The sequence below is a fragment of the Sardina pilchardus genome, chromosome 6, assembly GCF_963854185.1.
Source record: "Sardina pilchardus chromosome 6, fSarPil1.1, whole genome shotgun sequence".
Lineage (NCBI taxonomy): Eukaryota > Metazoa > Chordata > Actinopteri > Clupeiformes > Clupeidae > Sardina > Sardina pilchardus.
The window spans coordinates 34,873,300-34,890,397 of NC_084999.1; the positions used below are offsets into that span (position 1 = coordinate 34,873,300).

At 39.5% G+C, this 17,098-nt stretch overlaps 1 protein-coding gene across 1 annotated transcript in view; it reads right to left on the bottom strand.

The window, feature by feature from the left end:
• Nucleotides 1-879: 879 nt before the first annotated feature.
• aplp1 (amyloid beta (A4) precursor-like protein 1) overlaps nt 880-17,098 on the bottom strand; it is a 42,715-nt gene continuing 26,496 nt past the window's right edge. Inside the window, exons 5-16 of the mRNA XM_062539805.1 lie at nt 16,402-16,577; nt 14,512-14,762; nt 12,510-12,637; nt 11,498-11,572; nt 9,988-10,146; nt 9,782-9,910; nt 7,664-7,763; nt 6,919-7,080; nt 5,956-6,023; nt 5,047-5,112; nt 4,203-4,346; nt 880-1,864 (exon numbers count right to left, since the gene is read on the bottom strand). Of these exons, the coding sequence (XP_062395789.1) occupies nt 1,766-1,864; nt 4,203-4,346; nt 5,047-5,112; nt 5,956-6,023; nt 6,919-7,080; nt 7,664-7,763; nt 9,782-9,910; nt 9,988-10,146; nt 11,498-11,572; nt 12,510-12,637; nt 14,512-14,762; nt 16,402-16,577 (1,557 nt within the window). The 3' untranslated portion in view covers nt 880-1,765. The remainder of the gene's footprint in view (nt 1,865-4,202; nt 4,347-5,046; nt 5,113-5,955; nt 6,024-6,918; nt 7,081-7,663; nt 7,764-9,781; nt 9,911-9,987; nt 10,147-11,497; nt 11,573-12,509; nt 12,638-14,511; nt 14,763-16,401; nt 16,578-17,098) is intronic.

The window sequence follows — 17,098 nt, forward strand, 5'->3', positions numbered from 1 at the left end:
TCATTGCCTGATAAGTCCTGTTTTGCAGATGGTATCTGAAATTGGGCTAGAGAGCAGGCAGATCATACAGTATCTGTTGCTAGCAACATGAGGGTAGCCTAAACTTACTAGGCACTGTCCATTACTGACACTGATTGCCCCAACGCAAGAGCAGCCAATGACGGTCAAAGGAGAGTAGGCCTGAGGTCCATTTCAAACCAAGCCCAGTGAGTGACATATTACTATGCAAGTATAACAGGCTACAATCAAAAGTATTGAAATAACAAAACTAAATGGCATTCCAAAGAATATGGAACAGAGAATTCCACCAACCCATGGTGTTGTTTTTTGTATGTTTCTTTGGACAAAAGTGTTTGCCCAATACCAATACCATAACCATAACCATAACCATACGTGCACTTTAAAAAAATGTCAGTGGCTTATCTATATGCTGCTTTACATACTTCTGATATTCAGTGCATATTTACTTGATTACGTGTTTAAGTCACTAGTAAAGATTCCTCTGATCCCCCCAGGTAGCTACACTCCACATTAGGATGATATACCACCACACCTACAGTGCCCTCCAAAAGTATTGGAACACATGCTTAAAGTTAAATATAAAATCATCTTTTGGAAAAAGATCTTAATGCCTTAAATAAATTAGGAAATATTCAACCTTTAAGGACATCAATTGTCTTTGTGAATGAATAATGTATTGTAAATAAATAAATGTTTTCCTTAAAATACAGGGGTCATAAGTATTGGAACGCCCATGTTAAATTCCCATAGATGATTTTTATGTCCTTAAAGGTTCAATATTTCCTAATTTTTTCCTTTAAGGCATTAAGATCAATTTCCAAAAGATGATCTTATATTTAACTTTAAGCATGTGTTCCAATACTTTTGGAGGGCACTGTATGTCAGCTAAACTTTCCTGTAGGTCCTTATCATATGAAATGTTTGCTTTACTTCTCAGCCCAGCAGACATACAATGCAAATAATGCTTCGAACTTTTTAAAACCTTTTGCTGCTTTATCAAATAGTTTAATTCATACCCTGTCAGTTGTTTACAGACCTTGTTGAATGACACAAAATTACAGACACGCTTATGATCACAAAATCATGTGCTGATGCATCTTGAACAACAATTCTTGCCCTGCCTTGAGTGTTAACAGTTCAAAGGACTGACAGTAGACAGTACTGTATGTTTACATGCTTCCATGTGCTAACTCTTGCCAGTGAGTTTTCCTGATGTTCAGAGGGTTGGACATGTCCGCTGTTAGCCGGCAGTGGAGGGTAGTCAGTTTGCTAACTTGCTTTGTAGATAGTTGGCTCACAGTTGGATAATTTCAGACACGTTTTGGGGTTACAGTAACAACTTGCGTATTTCTAGCCAACTTATATACATACTGTATATATAAATCGAAGGATAAAAAGCCAAACAATATCAGATTTATCTGCAAATAATAAATGGTACAAATTCCATCTATTGAACTCTGCGTCTGGGTTGATGTTCAGAGCAGTCTTTGCTCATTTACATAACTGCAATTTATAGTTGTTGTTATTACAATTATTATTATTATTATTTTAATTATTATTATTGTAATTATTCTAATCATTATTATTATTATTATCAGTAGTGGTACAACTGTTTGCCCATATTGTTTGCCCTCAGCTTGGTACAACGTAAATAAACAGTTAAATGGAAGATTAAAAAAAAACATTTCCTGTGTGTTGTTTTGATCCTAAATCGTCGCTGGAACTGACCAATAGGGGGTAGTAATCAGTTAATTTGTTCAAAGAATTTGTAGGTGGGATTTTCGTAGCCATGGTTTTGCATCTTGTCAAGTTGCTTCTCCTCTGGGGTGAGCATGGGGTCAACCTGCATGGAGAGACAAAATGAAGAATTCCAATAAGAACTGCAGAATTTATTGGCAACAGCAGCTGTTCAAAATCAGCACAAAATCATTATCAGCCCAAGCTGTACAGGACAAGGCAGAACTATATGTAGAGCAGTGGTGTGCACTACAACACTAAAATATTATTACAATTATATTAAAGAGGAATAATGCAGGATTGGCGATTTCAGCTCTGGTTCCGGTTTCGTTTTTCGTTTTCGCTTGCATATTTCTCTGCAGAGCTTCCCCGACAGCTTTAGCGTGTATATTTATACATATATAGGCTATATATAAATATATAAATTGCAAGCGTGGTTCTTCTTGTTCCTTTCGCGTCTCTGACTTCCAGATGTAATCAGCAGACGATCGTTTATCAGAAAGTTGCAAGGTTGTAATATCGGATAGGGACACAGGGGCGCGAGCAAATGTGACTGTTTTCGATAAAGCTGGTCAGTCAAGCAAAACAACGATTTCTAAGCGATTTTATGACTACGAAAAAGTTGCATAGGGTCTCTTTAAGCAGTGAATAACTCCTAAATCCTCATTTAAAACCACAATTGCTCGTTGCAATTAAGGAGCAGCAATTAAGGGGGTCCAATTAGTTTGGATGAAGTGGCCCCTTGAGGGAAATAGCCAAACTATTTACCCTGTTCTGCTATGAGGTGTCTGGGGTAAAGCCTCGTACTATTTATATTAGCATGATTGAGGCTGAACCTTGATCGTGGCCCAAATGGCTTCAGATTATCCCTGGAGTAGGGCAGGGCCTAATTGGGGCATAACCGAGGACTTTTGGAATGGAATACTTAAGCAATATAGCACGAGTGGGAGTGGGTTGTTGCTGGATATTCCCATGGGTGTTGTTCGGCCGTAGCCACGAGGCCGGAGACCGTCATATACTACTGTATGTTCTGAGCGTCTGTATTTTAGCTTGGATGCAACTTGACAGTTCGTTTTACACTTCACAACTTCACATTGTATCGCGGAGTGATTATTAGCTATGATTATCGTGGGATATTTCAACTCATGGAATGTCTCTCGGCCAATCAGAAACAAATAAACAGCTCCATAGAACCCAATTGTTGTATAAAACACAACAATAAAACTGGAGAAATGTAAAAACAGACCGGTAACATTTTGTTTAGATTCAACCAAAGATCCTTCATTACTGACAAGATAGAGCAACATAATGCATCTCTATGGAAGCAAAATTCGAACAGTTCCTGTCTGCTTGAAGAGGCGTGTCGCAAAGTTGTCATAGTGGGATATCGATCTCTGTCAGATTGGCAAGCAGTTCAGTTTGAATGTTTCTAGGTCTGCTTAAAGGGGGATTTTGCCCCCTCCCCTTTGCGAAAACAGAACGCGGAAATTTTCGAACGTTTGCGGCTCTCGCTCCGCTTTAACCCTCTCTGATTTAACTCAATGAAATAAGAGCTCTTCTTTTAATTTATATTTTTGGTTGGTTTAGGCTAGTACTGTTGCCAATGAAAAGTAGTTGTCCTGCTCCTTGGGTCTCCAACACGTCACTCTCAAGGTCCTCCTGAGCTTGGTAGAGGCTGAAGCAGTAGGCCTACTCTTATTTAAATTGTTGCAACGAGACATTCCAGCTTACGAATTCAATAAAAAGTCATGCATAGATAAAAAATAGCCTAACTCAATTTAGGCTACTTGGCTACGCAAAGGATTCCATTACAGCAAAGCTCACCTTCAATTAATGAATGAATGAAAGCAGCTGCTATGTCTCGCATTAAAGAGCCGGAAATCTTGCTGCTTTTGATCACCTACCCGTATGCTGCTGAAGCACCTGATTTGGTTTCCCATGCAATTCTTGTTTTTACACAGAAGCTACTAACATGGCAGCCAAGCAACAACGCAATAACTTCAATACAGTGACAAAGAAAACAGATATTCCGGGGGGAACCATATCGGGTGCTTCACAGGTTACAGGAAGTGTTGAAAGGGAGTGTAATTCCACAACAGAATCTGAATAAGAAATAAAAGCATGACTCAAATAAAGGCCTGTACTTTGTGCAGCCTAAGTAAATAAAAGACCCTGGCCACAATTTGAGGATTTACGGTATGCATGGACTCAACATGTACCTTTCCACTCAACATGACACTCAACATCTTTCAAGATGGGCCCTACTTTTTGACTGTTTTTGGCTTCTCAGCAGTAGACCAATTTCATTCATTTATGACCCAAACACAATCTAAATTAAGAGCCCCGGCTGAAAAATTCAGGACTTCCCCTTACCATACTTAAACTTGGTGGGTGGAATAACACTGTGGACTAACACTGTGCTAATGTAGTCATGACATTCTCACCTCTATAATACCATGGCTGATTGTACCATAGGGCTTTCGGCGCACTAGCAAAAGGCTGATGACCATGACCATAGCGATGGCTACAGCAATCACCAGCAGTCCCACCATAGCTCCACGGTTAAATGTCTCCAGTGCATCCGGTTGCTGGGGTGGAAATGGGGATAGAAAATGGTCATTTCAGAGAGTAAGCCATTGGTCAACTAATTAATTTCCAATTATTCAATACTCTTAACATTAAATAAAAATGCAACTCATCTGAGTTTTCAAAAGAACAGTTTATTTGTCATTGATAGTTAATACTGACCTAACAGACGTGGAACCCTATTAGTAAGCTCTCATTAAACCTTTGAATCATGTCAGTCTGGCTCTGCCCACGTAATGCTTTTGATCACAAATACACTGCTTGCTTTATCTTGCTACAGTGCACATGCAGTCCCATTATCGCCAAGACACATCACAAAACCAGGCCTGGAGAGCTATTATTTTTGTAAAACACTGTAATGTCTGAACCTTCATTTACACCTAATGATAAATACTGACAGTCACTTATAGTTGTTAAAACAGATATAGTTGCACTCGCTGACACCAATGTTTGGAACTTTTGCACTCTATATGGTATCAGGTAAGCACAAGTGTTCCCTATAGGCATAGAAGTGGAATAGGTTACGGTTGCAAAGGTTAACTTTTCATTACGATCCCTGTTCTTGCAACCACTTGGATTTTTAATGAATTAGGAGGCTAAAATGAGAACATATGTTGTAAATATGTTAGAATTAAAAACATTTAGAGGCCAATGTACACTATATCAGTGACTGGATATATCATAAAACTGGATAAAACTTACCAATTCATCCCTCTGGATCCCAGAAGATTTGTACAACACTTGCTTCACTTCAACAGAGGTGTTTATCTACAAGACATTGTTTACATAAGTGGTATTTTACAATACAAAGCTTGATTGTCTTTCATTTTAAACACATTAGTGCTCAACTCTCCCATGCACTTAAGTTAAAGAGTACACAGCTAGGCCTACATGCTTTTCAGCCTATTTAACATTATCTTAAGTCTGATTTGTGCATCATGGAGACCGTTATTTGCTTTTGGTGGAGCAGACCTAAAATCTGAGTGTTGTTGTATAGTAATTGCACAGTAATTGCCTAGAAATTACACATTAATTATTTGTAATATGTGGTTTAAAAATATTATTACCTTTAAATTGCATACATTTTACCATAACATTACCCACTTATTACCGATCTGTAATGTAAAGTGTTACCGTGAATTACATATAGTCCAGTTTGGAGATAACCTGTACAAGAAGTTGTGTGGAATTTTGAGTCAACTAAGGTCTGATTTTCCTAATGTTGTAAATTATAAACCGACATGATTTTGCAATACTACATAGTCATCAATTATGATGCCCAAACTACATGCCGATCTAGTTGGGGTCAGTGAAGATGAGTCAAGTTGGATGTTAATCTGTTGCTATTCTAGCTGAAACACAAAAAGCTCAGTTTCTGAGAGATTACGCATGTTTTAACTGAATACTTGACCACTTTTGTTCTTTTATGACTATGGTGAAAATTCAGATCTAGAAATAATAGACACAGGGCCCAGGTTGAGGAGTCTTTACGTTTCCTTCAGGGATCAATTCAGTTGGTTGGAGAAATAGCCAGGGTAAAATGTGTTCATAGAAAAAACATTTGGGCAAAATAATACCAGGGCAAAATGAGTTAATTGAGTGCCCTCTCACCTTCTCATCATCTTCATCTGAGGCTCCCCTCTCAGAGAGAGGGTAGTCATACTCTTCAGTTCCAGAAACTGCAATGGAAAATACACAATATAAGAAAAAAATCAAATACTCCAAAAGGCAACAATTCTACTTTGACAAGTTAGCTCAATATTCCCCAGTATTTCCCTGCAGAGTACCTTGTCTTTGTGAACACACACACTGCTTCGATTTCTAGAGATGCATGATATATCGGCGGCCGATATATTATTTCCCGATCAAAAAATTATTATCGCTCTGATAACAGAATTTTGGCTGATAATTTGCACCGATATTTTTTAAAGCTCTAATTCCCAACTACGTAAGGTAAAGATCTGCGTTGAATCTGTGCAGCCCAAAATCCTCTTGTGACCGATCTTCCTTTTAACCTAAGCAGAGCGAAGCTCGGCCTACTCGGAGTAAATTGCCTTGTGTTGCTGGTGTGTCTGCACTCCACGCTAGTTGGGGAGACAAATAAACAAACTATTTGGTGGGACAAATCAGGACATAAGTAGTTCTAAGTATTTAAGTATTATATTTGAAAGTCTTCTTGCAGCTGAGTAGTGGCGTGTGCGTGCGGTTAGCGTCAACAGAATCTTGGGATATGATTACCTTGACAACAACAGAGATTAAGGCATCTTAATTATCTAAGTCTAAGACAACGGAAATATTATTTGGGTCATCAGTCACTATAATGTCTGCAGTCACACATTCACTCTGTTGCTTGACTTATTTGACTCACTGGGCTACATGGTCATCATGCAACATCGTAAAAAAACTCGTAATGACTTAAATGAATGCCGCTTCGATGTGTGGTGGTCATAATGATAATCCACATGCGTTTTTCATGTTTTTCAAATGATTTAGATGCTATTTAAATGGTATTTTATGTAATCACAGCAATTTAATTATTTGCTAAAAGCCATGATAATGGATACCAAAGCATACCAAATTTTGGGGGATATGGGCGGCTCTGAAATACATGTTCTTCCTCTTTATAATTTTCTTCTTCGGTCTCAGCTGTTAGCATCTCCTCTGTGGTACGGGTTCCAGAAAAGGAAACAGTCAGAAGCTGGCTGATGTCTTCCTGTTCACTCTTTACCAGTTTTTCTGAGTGTGGACACACACACACAAACAAGCATACAGCAATATTTCAGAATTATTATACATTTTTGTGTCTGATAAACTGCATACCAACATTAAAACATTAAAAAGTAACAAAAATACAGTACAAAAATAGAGAAATGACACAGATGTAATGTCAAAACTACAAATGTGCGGTATGGCTGAAGAATCTAAAAAAGAGGAAGTAAACAAGCTATGCAGCAAGCCCACTAATTAAGCACTTTGGACACACTGAACAAATAAAAGTGGTAAAAAGTGGACTCATTTCTCACGCACCAGGAAGTGCTGTCCACTGGTTGAAAGAAGACTACTACTTAATGTCTTAACAATCATCATGAAAAAAAAAAAAATTGTTGGGCTATCTGAGTTTACTGTTTATTACAATAACAGTGTAATTAGGTTATTACAACATGCAGTTCGGCTAAATTGCTATTTAAGATGTACAGTTCTGCTATAGACAAAGATCCAAGGTGCTTGCCAGAGATATGCAATCTCTGGGCTGAACACCGTTCCAGTTACCCATATTATTTAGGCAACTGTATCTTCGTAATAACTTTTAGTGGCTTACCAATTTCCTGATGAAGCTCCTCGGCCAAAGCAGGAACTTTGTGAAGGAGAGCCAAGCTTTGGTTAACTCGCTCCTCAATTACATGCAAGTGGGTGTAGACCTACCAAGGATATGGTTTAAACATTAATGGTAACATCTGAATTGCCTTTGTGAATACAATGAACAAAAGTCTAACCAAGTGTTATTAATCTTATATAAAGGAATCTTCTTTTAAAGGAACACATCACCGTTTTTTCATATTAAACTATGTTATCCCCTTAACTAAGACTAGTTGATACATACCTCTCACGTTTCAATGCATACACTCACTGGCTCTGGCGCACGGCGCAACTTTGCACTTAGCTAGCCCAGTTCATTCATTTGGATCCAAACAGAGATGAAGCGACCAAACACCATCATGTTTTCCCTATTAAAATACAGTGAACACGAGTAGTCACACGACCAAGTATGGTGAGACAAAATAAAACGTGGTGCATTTCTAAGCAGGTAAGAGGGATAACTATATTGTGTGGTGCAGTAATATCCTCACTCTTGCACTTTCAGTTTCACTTTGGAGTGAGGATATTACTGCGCCGAGTCTAAGTGCTCCCATTGTTATTCCGCCACACAAAATAGTTATCCCTCTTACCTCTTACCACGTTTTATTTTGTCTCACCATACTTGGTCGTGTGACTATTCGTGTAACTGTATTTTAATAGGGAAAACATGGAGGCGTTTGGTCGCCTCTAACTTCATCTCTGTTTGGATCCTAATGAATGAACTGGGTTAGCTAAGTACTATCAAAGTTGTGACGCGCGCCAGAGCCATTGAGTGCACGCATTGAAACGTGAGAGGTATGTATCAACTCGTCTTTGTTAAGGAAATAATGTAGTTTAATATGAAAAAACGGTGAAGTGTTCCTTTAATATGAAGAACCTTGCCTAGCGCTCCTCAAAGATTTTGACTTAAAACTGCCGTCGGCGGCATTTTTTTAGTCATATTAGCTTGAACTGTCATGGGATTCTGGGGGTAGAATATTAAATAGGCTGTTTAGGAAAAATCCTGAATTCTCTAGCTCCCTCTAAAGCCTGGAATCATGCTTGCAAAAATCTAGCGCTCCCTATTTTTTTATGCAATCACGTTAGGGGGAGGAATCACTACCTGTCAGTCACAGCTTGTGCACACGCTGCTATCCAGCCGCTGCTACTCTGCTGCTCACATGCACAATCTCGTCTGCAGAGGGGGAGGGGTTTGGGGGGCAGTTTGGAGCTTGGTAGAGGTTGGAGGAGGGACCTGAAAGTTGTATCAGTTTGAATGTTCCGACTTTAGACTCTGAATTTCGAAGACTTTTACTTTTTTACTATTTTAAGTAGTCATATCAATACAAATTTGCTCAACGCACTGGCAGATACATTTGCTTGTTTTCAGGATGAAGCGTCATAGAATAAGTCAAACTCTTCTTAAAGAGGACATAAAATGGGTGAATTGAGTATTGGTCTGTGTTCTCTGGTGTTAAAATAGTATATATTCAACTCTGATATACAAAAAAAATAAACTCAATTGTAATTAAAACCGTATATTTAGGCTGGGTATTGAAATGGTCCTTTTGACTAAATTGCACCCTCTTTGGCAACTCAATTGACCTTCAATGGCTTTGCGATATTTCAGTTCAAGATTTTCATATGAAGGAAGGCACAACCATGCTTCATGTTCATGACAGCTCTTTGGTCATGCACAACCTCTCCTAATTCATCAAAACCAAGACATTTTTTTTTTCCATTCTAGGTCACCTTTTCATGTTTTTGAATGGTGGTGCATCATTCCCTCAGTTTGCCTTGAGATGGGAGAAATAAGGATTTCAATGAAACCCATGAATAGGACTTCCTGCTTTCAATTATGTAAAATGATGATTTTTACATCATTGAAAGCAGGAAGTCAAACATTGAAATCCGTATTTCTCCCATCTCAAGGCAAACTGAGGGAATGATGCACGACCATTCAAAAACATGACTGGTTTTCTAAAAATACAAAGCTTAATGCTAATCGGTGAAGTGTCCCTTTAATGATTTTACAAGAAAGCAATAGGTAAACTTTTTCAGCATACAAGGATAGATGGGACAATTAAAAAAAAATTCTCACCTGGAACTTCATCTGTTCTGCTCTCTGTGGATCAACAACTTCAATATGCTGGTAGTGCCTCAGTGTATGTTTCCGATCTTTTTGTTCTGCTGCCATGTATTGTTTCAGAGCTTGTAGCACGCTCTCTGGCTAAAAGTATAAGTAAATGTGAATTTGTATTTAACTTAGGTCTTGGAAAAGCTTCTTCCCCAGAGTCCCACACTCACCTGAGGGTTTTCACTTTGCACTGTGGCAACGTAGGTCTCGAGGGCCAACCGCCGATTGTTGTTGAGACTGGCTACAACACGAACCAAATGGGTCTCAACAAGCCTCTGCCGCTCCCCAGCCACCTGCTCCTCTAAAGTCTGCAGGACAGACTGGAAGTGCTGACAGAGACATAGAGCAAGACTGAAGTAATGAAGGAGGAAGAAAAAGGTTTTCAGCTACAAAAGGGGTATTGATGAAAGTTAGAGCTCACTCAGCAGTAAATTTTTTCATTAATGCAATCGATTGGTGGTGGATACTGACAGATTAGTCTGACTATCACCATATTAAGCTCAATCTTGATCAAGATTGAACATTAGTATAGGGAGTCTGCGCTTTATTTCTACTGCATGAGAGGCGTGCTCTCTCGGAGGAGGGGCGGGACTGTCAAGCTCTATTGGTATCGTTCAAATCATGACTTTGTACACTTGGATAATCCTTCAACCAATAAGACCAACGATCTGGTCCATCTTTTGGATAAATTTGTTAATGGAGCCAAAGGTTTTGGTAGGGAACAGAGAAGATAGATGTGCAGGTTTCCAGCCTGAGCTGCCTGGCAAAATCCAAATTCTCGGGGAGGTCAGGCAGGGTTCACCCAGCCGACTGACAGATATGTATAATGTCACGATGTACTATGTAAGGGATAATGGATGACCGGGCGTTTGCCTCACAGAAAGAATGCAGGTCCAAGGAGGTAAAATGGCCCAACCCTCCAGCTGAGGGCCGACACCTCGGAAGCGCATTTCTTTCTGTGAACCGAATGCCATGGAGTCCATCATCTCACTTATACCACTGCCTTGTGTTCATTTGCTGGGCTTTGCTGTGCTTGAACTTTTTCATTGCTAAAACTGTCTTGTTTGTAGAACTACTTCTTTCCACCACGTATCAACTCATTTCTTAACTTGCAGGACAAACTGCTATTACTAGTTCTACTAGTCGTTAGTCCCATCTCTCTTGTTGTCAAGCTGGCATATAAGGATTCTGATTAACCTTAGCGTTGAAACATTGCTATTTTTACTTAGTCTAATATGCTTCATATGCTACAATGTTGCTTTGTTCTGAACATCTGTTTTTTACGGCTCTGATACAACTTGAGAGTTAATTGAAACTTCACAGAAACTTCACAATGAGTTTGCCGAATGAATATACAAGTGTGAAACGGCCAAAAAAACTGGAGCTTCTTCATAGATGTGCAAATAACCTATAGTTATTACACGTTCTAAAGAATGCATGACGATGGGAAATTCAAGCATCTATTTTGGAGCATCATTTTAGGGCTCTCATAAATCCATTGCTGTGAAATTAAATGGAAATTCAATATTTTACAGCTGTGAAATTAAATGGCAATTCAGCATTTTACAGTCCTGATATGTTATCGTGACACTACTTACAGTCTGATACTATATTTTCACCATGATACTATTACTGAGCTGAAAAGTGCTACCAGCTACTGTACTCTACTGTGTTCTGTACCTCATTCAAAGCTTGACGTTCAGACTTAGGCAAGTGTTTGGATTGGTTGTCTGCATCTGCCCACTCCTTCATTATCTGTCAAAGACAATAAGTCAAGTGAATTACATCATCATTTATTTGGAAAATAAATCATATTTTGATCTTGCCTGAATATTAAGACAGCTTAAAACATAGATTTTTTTTAAAGTTAAAATGAATGAATGAATGTCTTTTTGATCAAAACTGTCCAAACTGTGGGATGGGCAGAAAGCCAGATACTGTATGTCCACAGACCACTCTAAGTCATTTTTACTTTATTATCTTGATTGAGTTTTTTCACATTGTTTGGGCTAATGGCTCAACACATTACATTGTTGATATTTTGTAAAGCCATGAATGAACAAGACATTGACACTGATCATCATATGCCTATGATCACACATGGTGATCACTTGTTATTGCTTTACAACTCTTCAATCTTTAATGTATTGCTATGTATAGAAAATATTGACCAAAAACTTGACTTTGCAAAATTATGTGGAAAATCACAAAAAAGAGCCTTGGACTGAGACATACACCATAGACCTTTGAAGTTCACCTACAAAAAGGAACCAAGGCTGCCATCTTTGCCCATATAAGGAGATCCTGATGTTAATTGAAGTTAACGACCTATGGCAAGTTGCATAGCAAGCTCTGGGGTAGCAAAGTTCAAAGTGTGCCTTCTTAACATGCCAAAGATCACCGTATCCACTAGAAGGCAGAGGACTAAAGTGTGTAGAGCAAAACGTCTGCATTTCTGACTTCTTCCTCCCCACGAGAGATTAACAGGTGCGTTGATTCAAAATCTCAATGTTATTTTCCCATATAAAATCTCAAGATACCGGATTTCCTTAGAGGCAAAGATGATAGTTTTTTTGTAGGTGAACTTCAGAGGTCTATTGTTTCAGGAGAAATTCAGGATTGTCTGTGCATAAAAATATAAGATAATATAAGATCATGCATGCAGTAATTACAAGTCTAGCTCTTGAATCACCTCATTTATACTCTTCATACGCCGCTCCTCCAGAGCCATTTTGGCAGAGAGAAAATTGGCATGTTCACTGTCATCTCCAGGCACCTCAAAGTAAACATCTACTCCATCCACTGATTGCACAGTAGGTGCTAAATAAGAATAAGAAATAAGAAAATAAATACCCCACATACTTTGGTCATTTTTAAGCCACTCTAACTGTGCTTGACATTTCAAGAATCAATTTTCAAGAATATTTTATGCAACATTTGTTGGCATAAATACAACACATAAAAGAGAGATGTAAATGTTATCAAGTGAACTAAACACATTTACTAAGCACTAAAGCTGGCTCATTGCAATATATGCAATATTTGGCAGGACATACTGTATCTGACCATATCAGATATGTCCTGCCATATCTGACCACACAAACTCAATCACTTAAATACACTTCAATACTTGAAAACAGATGGTAACTACAGTACATTTTGTCAACCTACAGAAAAGTGCTGTATACCTTAAAAAACCTTGAAATATACTGTAAATACAATGCTGTTAAGGATTTCAATCCAACTAAGGAATGATTCACACAACCCAAATCATTAGAGCTGCAATTAATTCATGAACCCAGTGAGCCACAGCTGAGCCCATGGTTTTCTACATTGAGGATCACAAGGTTTACATTAAAATGACATAGGCCTACTGTTGTCTTTCAGATGCATTTTATTCCAGTGCATAGTAAATGTCTAGCCTTGGTTACTTATTAGAGGTTCAACCCCAAACTGACAGACTATTTGCCTATATGGTTTATAATATCATCAACAACAACATCTCTCCACAAAAAATATTCTATTACTATTATATACGTAAGGAATTATCGGAAAATAAGTCCTGACAGGATGAACAGAACTCTGATGCGCAGTGAAGGGGTTTTGCTTCGTCCTGAAGGGACTTAATCCCATTACACCCCTTCGCTCTACCCCTTTCCTCTACCCCTCCGTTTTGCGTGTTCACGTGTAGGGGTAGGGATGTACCAGTTTCCATTAAGACAGAGGGGTAGGGGTAAGTGGTAGGGCTATATACCCCTCCAAACAGAGATTTTTCAGAGGCACACTCCAAACGGAGGGGTATGAGCGATTTCCCAGAATGCCTTGCGAATCACAAAAATATGGCTACTTCCGTGTCCAAAGAAGTCACAAATGTAAGTTTCCCCCATTATTGATCGTCTAAAATATTTGATAACCATTGTATTGTCTTAAGTTTAACGTTGTTCCAATGTGTAATGGTCATTTTCTCCATAAAATGCTCACGAAAAAATCGCTATTACTACGAGTAGTGCAAAGTTATTTGTGACTTGAGGGATCGGTTGATGCCTGGAGTTGTGAACGAATTGCGAGCGTCCGTGAATTGTTGAACACAATTGTTGAACACAGCTCAGGTTGTGTTCTATCAAATGGTGTGCGTGTCATTCCAATTGCCCACGCAATAAACACCACCGCAGCTGCAGGCTGCAGACGGCATCTTGGATTTCTACCGAATGCTCCTCGTGTTGTGTATGCTTATGTAAAAGCTGCCGGAGAGTACTGATGACGTATGTGATTGTTGAAGGGGTGTCCCAATTCGTAGGGGTTGACTTTCAACCCCTACCACTTGTTGCTCCGCTTCAAGGGGCAAGGGGAAAGGTGTAAGGGAAGGGGTAGGGGTAGGAATTAGAAATGGGATTGGCCTTTATTATAACGCAGGTAAGAGAGCGATTGATGTGCTATCTCGACTAAATGTCAAAATACGGTACAACATCACACTTTATTTTGGCAATCCATTGCCGATGGACGTCTGTGTCTCTTGGGAAACAATAACAAAATGTTCTTAGTTCAGTCAATGCTAAGAAATACACAGCACAACCTCAACCACAACCTCATGTTTGCTTCAGAACATTAATAATTAAGCAAGATGGACTAGTGAATAAATGGAATGTTGGACTAATTAGAGTGTGAGTGAATGTCAGTTGAGCTGCAATACTTACCCACACTTTCTTGTGTTTGGGGAAGTGGTGTGACACTGACTTGAGAACCCTTGTCAGGGTAAAAGTTGTCAAGGAAGTCAGAGGCCTGACTGGGACCAGAAACAGAGTATTCATCTTCAATGGTCTCTTTGGAAATTGTAACCACATTTTCTTCAACAGTATCTGCCTCTTCCTCTTCCTTCCATAGTTCTTTCTGACCATCATCAGACTCTTCATTCTCTTCTTTTTCATTTTCATGAATGCTTGTTGGGCTGAGAATGATGGTAAGGGGAAAATATAAAGGAATACAGGCTTAGTTACATTTGAAATACATATAAATATCCCTTTTCCATCTACTCAAACAAGGTGCTACCTACAGCTACAGTATGGTGGTAGTGCTAATTCCAAGTAGGTTCAACTTGGAAGCCTTCCATGAGGTACATAACCACCATAGGGGCACATCATTAAATCACTATGTGTATATTTAAACTGAGAGGACATAATTCATTTGAGCGGTGTACATATGACAATGCACTTACACATTCAATTATTATTATGTACCACTTGGGATAAGAGTATGGTTGGTTGTCTGCATGACTAGTATGTGTGATGGGACTTTCCCCTAAAATCATAGTGGCAACTTAATCTCCCACTTCATCCATTGTGTGAAATTAATTTCCAAGGCAAAACATTGCAAACTAACTACACACACACACATACACACAGAATCACAAACTCGCACATACTAACACACACAAACACATGCATGAGCATGTGCACACACACTCACTGAAGAGCATACATGCACACAGAAACAAACAAACACACACATATAGTATACCCAGACTCACACAATGCTTCCAGTTCAATTTCCTCTTCCGCATCTCCATCTTTGGTGGCACTTGATTTGTGTGCTCACATAGCTCTTCATTATTGATTTTGTTTTGTTTAATGAAACTTTTTATTTTTCTGTCTAGCATCACTGTTGTTTTCCATGTCTCTGTGCCGTACAGAAGCACTGATTTGACATTTACTTTTCCTATGCATACTTTTCCATCTTGCTCCAGCCCTCCTGTAGATTCCTAGCCTGGCAAGCCAAACTACACAGAAATGTATAGTCTGGGGTCGGACCATTCACAGAGCTGAAGCCTATGGGTGGGATGAACAGTTGTCTTTCAAACTGCCTCTGCACGTAATAGGCCAGCATTTGTGACCAATCGTAGCCGGTCGGCAAAACGGCAAATACATCCTTCTTTAAAACGAATGACTTGACTGCTTCTTTCTGCTCAACCTTCAAAGAAAAGCCCAAGTCTAACTCTTCCCAAGCCGATTCAAACGAGCGCGCTTCCTTAGCCTCATCCATCTTTTGTTTTTCTCTATGGTTGTGCAACACGGTCTCAAACCCAACTCGTCGAACGAGGACGCATGGTCCAGCCCCCTGGCGTTATCGGAAGCCGAAGGTGAGCTAAGGCGGGCTCAAGGACTCCGTATACAGATAGAGCGTTCTGATCGGCTAGGCTGGCCTGGAGCCTAGCGCAGGCTTGGCCTCAACGGTGCAACCCTAGACCATCCCGCTAGGCAAAAATATTTTTGGCCGCTAGGGTGTGTCTAGATTTCTAGGCTAGTAGTTTCCACTATGCTTCCTAAGTTTCTAAATGATGCTTGTTCTTCCACCTCTCTAGCTTGTCACTGATTTTGGCATTGCTGTTGCTATTGATTTTCATTTCCAACTTTTCATAAGTTTTTTTTCTATTTTTATTCTCAATCCTAACTTTGTGGCTGTCAAGCACTGTTGATTTGTTCTGCACTTCTGTTCTCTTGTACTGTAAGTGATGCGGTACATCTAGTTACTAATAAACCTCATCACCTCAGAAGTGACAAGGTTTCAAACAAGACATAAAGATCACTCACCTGTGGCTGGTATGGGTCAGGCCTATGCGTTTAAACACACCATCCCCATTTCCTCGCTCTTGTCCACTGAGACCTGCTCTGCCTGGGCAGCAAACAAATTCCACCCCCCTGAAATGATTGCCGCATGGAATCAGCATCCCATAACTATGAAGCTCCAAACGATCTTCTGCGCATGTCTGAGAAAAGAAAAAGACCATGAAGGATTTAGCCATATCCGCTAAGGCAGAAATCATCTACAGCGTGTTGCTTGACTCCAGTAGCAAGTAGAATTCTAGATTGGTGCTCATGCATACACATAACTCTTAACTGACTCCCCGGTACAGCCATAGGGGCAAATTCTCCCATTTGTGCGTAAATCACGTGTAAAGTGTAAACACAAACATAATGATGAAACATAATGAGGTCCACATTTGGGTAAGCATGACTAAATCAGATCCATAATGAACTGCCACAAAGACGTGGCATGACATCAGAACCTGCACATCATCGCTGATGATTTCATCAAGCACACTGCTGCACACAGCACACAGAGACACTCCTGAAGAACTAACGGCCATGGCGAGTCAATACAAACCCAATTCTAATTTTGGTAGCACTGTGGGCCTACAGTAGGTGTTGATGGTTAATTAGCTGTTTTTACTGTGTGGACTTTATTTCAGCTTTGCATACAGTATGTAACATCGAAAGCCTAGTGTCC